The sequence below is a fragment of the Solanum tuberosum genome, unplaced genomic scaffold (genome assembly GCF_000226075.1).
Source record: "Solanum tuberosum cultivar DM 1-3 516 R44 unplaced genomic scaffold, SolTub_3.0 scf00027, whole genome shotgun sequence".
Lineage (NCBI taxonomy): Eukaryota > Viridiplantae > Streptophyta > Magnoliopsida > Solanales > Solanaceae > Solanum > Solanum tuberosum.
The window spans coordinates 1,929,236-1,937,221 of NW_006238953.1; the positions used below are offsets into that span (position 1 = coordinate 1,929,236).

The following is a 7,986-nucleotide window of genomic DNA, read 5'->3' on the forward strand; positions in this document are numbered from 1 at the left end:
AGTAATAATACTTAATATGTCGATCCGTTCTACAAGCAATTTGTGATTGAATGAAAAAATCTCTTAGATTTGATTGTTATATTATTTGTCCAATAATTATCAACTCAATACTAAATCGACCTATATCTTATTACTTAATAGTTTAACAAATTAATATATTTAAAAAAATAATATCCAATAAGTCAAATCATTAAGCATAATTATCGGCCTATAAAAAAGATTAGTCTTGTTATCTGGAAAGATTAAATAAATCCGGCGCCATATTCATAGTGATTTATGGCTGACGCGCACACTTTATTACAACAACTCCATCAATGGAAGCTTCCATTTCTTGAATTTCTCAAACTTTTACTAAATTCCTCTCCGGCGGTGGAACCCTTGTAATCTTCAACGCATTTCCTTAATTCTTACATAAATAAAGAAATCCCTTCTGTACTGCTGAAAGTTTCTTCTTCTCATCGGAGTAGATATGCCGAGCTTAATTGTCAAAGTTTACAGCTTACTCTTCAAGTATAACCTTAATCGCCGATTACAAACACTAGTCCAATCCCCAATTTCACACCCTTTTAACGGTGTCGTCTCACGCGCCGATGAATCGATTATCACTTCTAACCCTAGTTTCTCTACCGACGGTGTTGCAACTAAGGACCTGCATATTGATTCTTTAACTTCTCTATCTCTCAGGATTTACCTCCCTCAATCTGCACTTATTTCGTTGAGAAATTCGGAATCCGGTGAAGGGGTTTATGGGGGTTATGTACCGGAAAAAAATGGGAAAAATTGCAAGAAATTGCCGGTGATTTTGCAGTTTCATGGTGGTGCTTGGGTGACTGGGGGTATTGATACGGTTTCTAATGATGTTTTTTGTAGGAAATTGGCGAAATCTTGTGATGCTATTGTGATTGCTGTTGGGTATAGGTTGGCCCCGGAGAGTAGATTTCCGGCTGCGTTTGAAGATGGGGTTGCGGCGATTAAGTGGTTAGGGAAGCAAGCTAACTTGGCGGAATGTAGTAGGTCGAGTTTGGATAAGAGGATTGTTAATGGAGAGAAGCATAGGGGAAGGCAAATTGTGGATGGATTTGGGGCTTCTATGGTTGAGCCTTGGTTAGCAGCTCATCTAGATCCTTCAAGGTATAGCTTTCTGTTACTAATTCGTTCTGTTGTATAATATTGATGTTTTTGGCTTAGTAAATCACTACTAGTAGTTTCGTTTTCTTGGTTTATCTTGTTTGATTTTGTACTTCCGTTGCTCGTTTTTGTTCTTGTTCGGTGCTGTTAACTGTGTTAAAGAAAGAAATTGTGATCTTACACATGTCATAACGGGTATTTCATTAAAGGTAAGATGAGAGGTTAAAGCTAGAGGCTTCAAATATAGAAATGTGTCTCACTGTTTCGAACAAACTAAAAGTGTCATATAAGATAGAGCGGAGGGGAGTACCAGCTAAGTTAAGTAATTTCAGCTTCTATTTTGGATATAAGAGGTAGTTGTTTGAGGAATAATTTCCTTAATATGGATCACACCATCTGCTAGGATTATGCAAAAAAAAAAGCATCTAATTAGGCCCGCCCCGACTATTGAATGATGTTTACATTTGATTCCCTGAGCTGTAAGCTAAACAGATATGACCGTGTGATGGTGTTTTAAGTCTCGAGACCTGGGAAACAGGGAGTTTTGAGAGGCCAAATTAGAGTTTTAGTGACTTAGTGTGATAAATTCAGTTTGGAAGACGAGACTCTAGTATGAAATCATAACTAAGATATATGATCCTCCTCAAAAACCTGCCTCTCCTTTTGAATATTGTCTGTATATTAGGTGATCTTTAGAAGCGAAAATGAACCAAATTACTTTCCTTTCACACCTATACATGTCAATTTATTAAATAGCTTATGACAGATTGAAAAGATCATATGACTTGAGGTGAAATATACTAGAAAGTGCTTGTAACTTTGGTTCAATCTGATTTTATAGGTGTGTTCTCCTTGGAGTAAGCTGCGGAGCCAACATTGCTAATTATGTTGCACGATATGCTGTTGAGGCAGGGAAATTTTTGGATCCTATAAAAGTTGTGGCTCAAATTCTTATGTACCCTTTCTTCATTGGAAATATTCCTACGCATTCAGAGATGAAACTGGCAAACTCTTACCTCTACGACAAGGCTACATGCATTCTTGCTTGGAAACTTTTCCTCCCGGAAACAGATTTCAATCTGGACCATCTAGCTGCTAATCCCCTTAAACCAGGAAACGAGAAACCCTTGGACTTGAAGCATATGCCACCCACGCTTACAGTGGTCGCTCAGTATGATTGGATGCGAGACAGGGCTATTGCTTATTCAGAAGAACTTCGAAGAGTGAATGTTGATGCCCCTCTTCTTGATTACAAGGATGCTGTGCATGACTTTGCTACCCTTAACGTGCTTCAGAAAACGCCTAAAGCTCAGGCTTGCTTAGAGGACATCTCGATTTGGGTCAAAAAGTATATATCCCTCAGAGGCAATGAATTTTCATATTGAGTGAAGAATCAGAGAGGAGACGGCACAGGTTCCTGCTCTTAGGGTATCTGCCTACCTCCTTTCATTACATATTTAGTTTCAAAGTGAGATTTTTGTTTCAATTTTTGTCCCTGGTTATATTGTTTCATTTATTAGTTCATGATCATTCTTTTATATACAAAATATGTAGACTATAGTGATGTACATAGCTTAAGACTTCAGAAGAAACACTGAAATTTAATGTAAATTTGGAAAATTTGCTCTTTAATGTAAAGCGTTTCCCTTTCCGGTTTCAGCTGCCTTGGAAACCATTTGATGAGAGGATTTAACTTATATACATTTCCACTTTGCCAGTGTAAAAAATGAAATGTTTACACCATCAGTGTATTTAAGGTGTGCCTTACTTTCGAAGTTAGGGTAGTCCCACAACGTAGAGTCTAGAGAGGGTAGAATGTATGCAGATTATAGTTTTACCTCTGAGGTGAGGTGGAGAGGTTGTACCGGATAGACCCTCAATTCATGGCAAATATAGTTTAGAAAAAGACGTAATGAAAGTAGAAGAGATAATAGATAATAACAAAAACAACAAATAGTATAGAAAACTACTAAAACAATAATCATATAATGGAACTACACGAAGCAATCGATAGTAACATAAATCGAAGAATAGGAAACTACAAGAGTAGTACTACGACTACTAGTAAGGGAAACAAGACAATACACTCTTACCTAACTAACCTTCTAGGCTTCTACCCTAATTCGTGTTGACCACACCTGCCTATCTAAGATCATATCCCCAGTAAGTTGCAACTGCGTCATGTCCTATCTAATTAGCTCTCCCCAATACTTCTTCAATCTACCTCCATCTCTTCTGAATTCATCCATAGCAACCTCTCACATCTTCTCACTGGGGCATCCTTCCTGACTTCATCACATGCCCAAATCATATCAAGCTCGCTTCCCGCATCCTATCTTTCACCCAAAATCACTCCCACCTTGTCTCGAATATCCTAATATTTAGTTAGTTCTATACTTGACAGTATTAAGAGTATATAATGTATACTCTTGAATGAGATATTATGTCATTAATGCAGATAAGAGTGACATTATGTTGGTTAATATAAAAGATGAGTAGTTGACTACAGAAATATTCCAGCCAGATCAAGAAACAAAGACGACACTTTCTAATTTGAATATTGTACTATGTGAAAATTCTTGAATTTCATTATGTGGTCAAATAGAAACTGCTGAGTTTAGTCAGCTCAAATTTGCTAAAAAATAATACATAATGTGTTTAAATTATTCATCAACAAACAGGAAAAATAATTTTTGTTTGACACGTTTGCTGCCTTAGTTTGCAGAATGGTTCAAACTATTAATCTTCTAGAAAATAACTAGTGGCGTAGCCATATATAGGTCAGTGTGATCAGTCGAACATTCTTCATTGAAAAATTATATTAGTAGAAAATTATACAAAATATATATATAGGTCAAAAATTATTTTTGATACGTATGTGTTAAATCGTGAACATCCTTAATGAAATTTTTCGCCATTAAAAATAACAGCAGAATATTATATAGTACAATTTCATCCCTATTAAGTATGTGTTTGAACAGATATCGACTTATTCATGGGACACGTTCAAATGTCTTAAAGTCGTCTGCCCCTATTGATTTCACTGGTTTTATTTTTTATTCTTTTCCTTGTTTCAAATTATAACTAATTTCCAAATAGGAAAACATACAACAGAGCCGCTGACACATAAATTTTGTTGGGTTAAATTCAAGTACTCAAATCTTAAAACAAGTTTTAAAAGATTGTAAAAAATTTCTCAAAATGACTCGGAAGAACTCTCAAGACTTAACTCTTAACTCTACCTTAAATTTGAATTATGAATTCAAGGTTATGATTCACGTTATGAAGAATCTCTTGATATTTAACGGAGATTTTTAGTGTGGATATCAAGTAGAAAACATAGGAACGATTAGAGGGAACTCACATAGAAAGTAGGTCGGAAGGGTAGGGGACCTGACGACCCTGCTTTTAAAAGATTGTAAAAGTCGTCTCAAAACGACTCAAAGGAACTCTCAAGACTTAACTCTTAACTCTACCTTAAATTTGAATTATGAATTCAAGGTTATGATTCACGTTATGAAGAATCTCTTGATATTTAACGGAGATTTTTAGTGTGGATATCAAGTAGAAAACATAGGAACGATTAGAGGGAACTCACATAGAAAGTAGGTCGGAAGGGTAGGGGACCTGACGACCCTGGCGCACTGAGTGGCGTGGGGTGCTAGCCCCTAAACTAGGGTTGGGGTGCACTGAGTGGCGCGGCGCCCCAGGCCCCAACCTATAGAAACTTGTTTGGGGCACACTGAGTGGCGCGGCCCCCCACCCCTTTTCCCTGAAATTTGACGAATTTTCTTACTTCGTTTTCATGTCTAACTCCTCTAGAATCAAACGATTCCCCTCAAACTCTTATGGATTCTTAGACCCAACATAATTAAAAAGAAATCCACTCTAAATTACTCAAGAAAGACACCCAATACAAGATCCTCATCGCAAGAATTCAACGAAACCTCATACTTAAAGAATGGATCACAAACTTCAAGAACTCAAATTTATCAATTTTTATGGATGAATTCGAATATGTAAATCATGACTGGCTTGTGGGTAAACGAACCCAACACTATGAAAGCTTACATACCTTAATTTGGCGTAATCCCTCGACAAATCTCCCGAATCTTGACGAACGCTCTTTTCTCCTCTCTTTGCTTCTTGAACGTTCTTCTAAAATCCTAAGTGTAAATTAGGATTTGTAAAACTGACTCAAATTATATTTGACCCCAAAATATTTACTAATTTTGTTTTAAGCAGATGGGGTAAGGAAAATACCGAAATACCCCTCATATTTTTGGGTAACGTTCCTTAACTGGATAGACAGATTTTAAATGGGCATATCTCCCTCATCCGAACTTGTAACTTACCAAACTCTATGGCGTTGGAAAGAGGATTCCAAGACCTTTCATTTGATATCTTATGGGCTACATAACTCATCCTGTACTGAAAGTTATGGTCGTTTGAAGTTGACTCAAAACTCACAACTTAAGCATAACTTGCAAAATTCTCTATTTAGCTATTTCCAATTTAGCACTCTCTAAATTTAGCTCTTTCTTAGGCGGGATGCTACATTAATATTCCTGGTGAAGTTTTATACTCTTCAAGTCGAAATATTCATTCAAATATGGTTAATAAATTGGTGAAGTTTTTATATCCATCTAAGCAAATGCACCGTCTAATCTATTTGGTGAAGTTTTTATATTATTTAAACTAAAGGAGGAGAAAATCAGAAGATTATAGTCTCCAAAATCAGACACAATCAAATTTCACACGAAGTAGAAAATCACATAGGTTTTAGTCTCTAAAAGATTACAAATTATTAATAAAAAAATAATTTCTTGAAGATTGTTGTCTAACATGTATTATGAAATTTTTTAGAACAATAACTTTGCAGAGCTTCGAAGAAACATCAAAGTTTAAAGTATATTTTCAAAAAACAGTAAAAAAAACATAATATGCAACAAACCCCACTAAATGCATAGTGTGTCCTTAAGAAAATTAATCCCCTCAAGTACCCAAGATTATTGGAATATATCCTTGAAGGATAGAACGATTTTACTCACTGGGTATTGGTACCTAAAACTATGTATCAACTAAACTCTCAAACATAGTAAAGTACACTAGAATTTGTTTATGCAAAATAAGAATAAGTTCAGAAAATTTGTTGCCGGAAAATGAGAGGAGATCGTTTATTTATAGACAACAAAGGGTAGTATGAACAAGTGTTTGTGTCTTATCAGAAATGTCACAACCCTTTAAAAAAAAAGATTTCGAAAAACTCACAATCTTTTTGAAAAGTCCAACCCTTCGAAAAAGTCAACACCTTTCAGAAAAGTCGCAATTCTTAAGAAAAGTCACAACCCTTCATTGCCATTCACACCTTTTAAAATACAACAATGTTCACACACATTATTATGTTCCCAATTATTTTATCTTATTTCAGACTGATTATGTGCTTCTACTATATTTTTTTTGGTAATGGAGCAGTTCTAGTGAGACAAGACTTCATAATTTTTCATTAAAAAGGGCATTATATTGCTTAGCCTCTAGAAGGCATGAGACCGATCAAAGTATTTCTAAGAATCTCTTTTACAATATTATTATTGTAATATCACATTTTAGGCATGGAAGGTAATAAGTGACTTTTCCAATATGTTCTCATTATTTATAGTTTTTCCACACAATTGCAATTAAAAAGTTATTCTGAATATAGCAGAATTATACTCAATTACATTGTAAAATCTTGAAATCCTAAATGCATTCACTCATAAGGAGTCCTTGGTAATATGGTTGCCTTAAGGTGGTCATACCTTCCTTTCAAACATATCCATAATTCAAGTGATTTTTTTTCTCTGTCAAGTATTCAACCTTCAGGCTTTCATGCAGATGGTGACCAAAAGAAAATCATAACCTTTGCTTTATCCTGACTTGATGCTTCATTTTCTTTGATCATAGTATCATCAAAATCCTTAGCGGCAAGGCGAATATCAACATCAAATATCCATAACAAGTAACTTTCCACAACGTCAAGTGTCGTTATTTCAAGCTTTAACAAATTTGACATGATGAAAACTATAATAAATAGTTGAGTTAACATTATAATGTTGATTTCTTCATAATAAATGGTAAATTAATATTTCAAATGATAAAATATAGTATGAGTATAAAATATATTATATGCAAGAATATAGAATGAGTTATTAGTTAGTGATAGTGACATATAAATGCCACACCTCTTCAATGAGAAGTGATAGTTTTTGAAAAATAAAAAATTTAGAGTCGCCTTTTGGAATTGAGTTTTTGGGTGTTCCAAATCACCTTATAAATTCCTAATAAAAAGAAATGACCCTTTATTTTTAGTTAACGAAACAAAAGATGGGTAAGAAATTTTATTGACCGGAGGAAGATGTGAGGCATCCCCGAGTCCCATGATTCTAGCACGATCGCTTCATTGACTCATGTTTGGCTAAAAATAATTTTGGATAAAATAAATTTGTATTAGTCGCTAAGTTTACACAAATGATTTGCCTAGAAGCATTGCAACACACAAGACCTTTTTTTTTAAAATAACAAAAATACACACCAAGAATCGTAACCGAACACATGGTGGTATTTAATAAATTTTATTTATTAAAAAAAACTAATAATTGATGACTCAATTCTTTTTTAATAATGACTATTAAAAAATTAATGAATCAATGAACTTGCTTAAACATATAAACATAAAAACGATTTATTTTTTCTTGGGCCAAATGATAATTGTTTAAAAGGTGTGCGCACATGCACACGCGCTCACACACAGGTAAATACATTACTTAACAACAACAACAAAAGAAAAAAATATTTCTTTGGAAAATTATAACAAAGTCC

The 7,986-nt window shown here is 34.5% G+C and overlaps 1 protein-coding gene across 1 annotated transcript; it reads left to right on the plus strand.

Moving 5' to 3' along the window:
- Positions 1 to 239: 239 nt before the first annotated feature.
- Positions 240 to 2,785, plus strand: LOC102591182 (probable carboxylesterase 11). The gene is made up of 2 exons (XM_006341700.2): positions 240 to 1,131; positions 1,970 to 2,785. Exons 1-2 carry the CDS (start codon positions 470 to 472, stop codon positions 2,511 to 2,513), a joined length of 1,206 nt encoding a protein of 401 aa, XP_006341762.1. The 5' UTR covers positions 240 to 469; the 3' UTR covers positions 2,514 to 2,785.
- The last annotated feature ends 5,201 nt before the right edge of the window (positions 2,786 to 7,986 follow it).

Bases quoted from the DNA above. Each gene is read 5' to 3' on its own strand.
- LOC102591182 (XM_006341700.2), top strand. From the start codon at position 470: ATGCCGAGCTTAATTGTCAAAGTTTACAGCTTACTCTTCAAGTATAAC. The intron at 1,132-1,969 runs GTATAGCTTTCT...CTGATTTTATAG, and splicing joins GCTCATCTAGATCCTTCAAG to GTGTGTTCTCCTTGGAGTAA.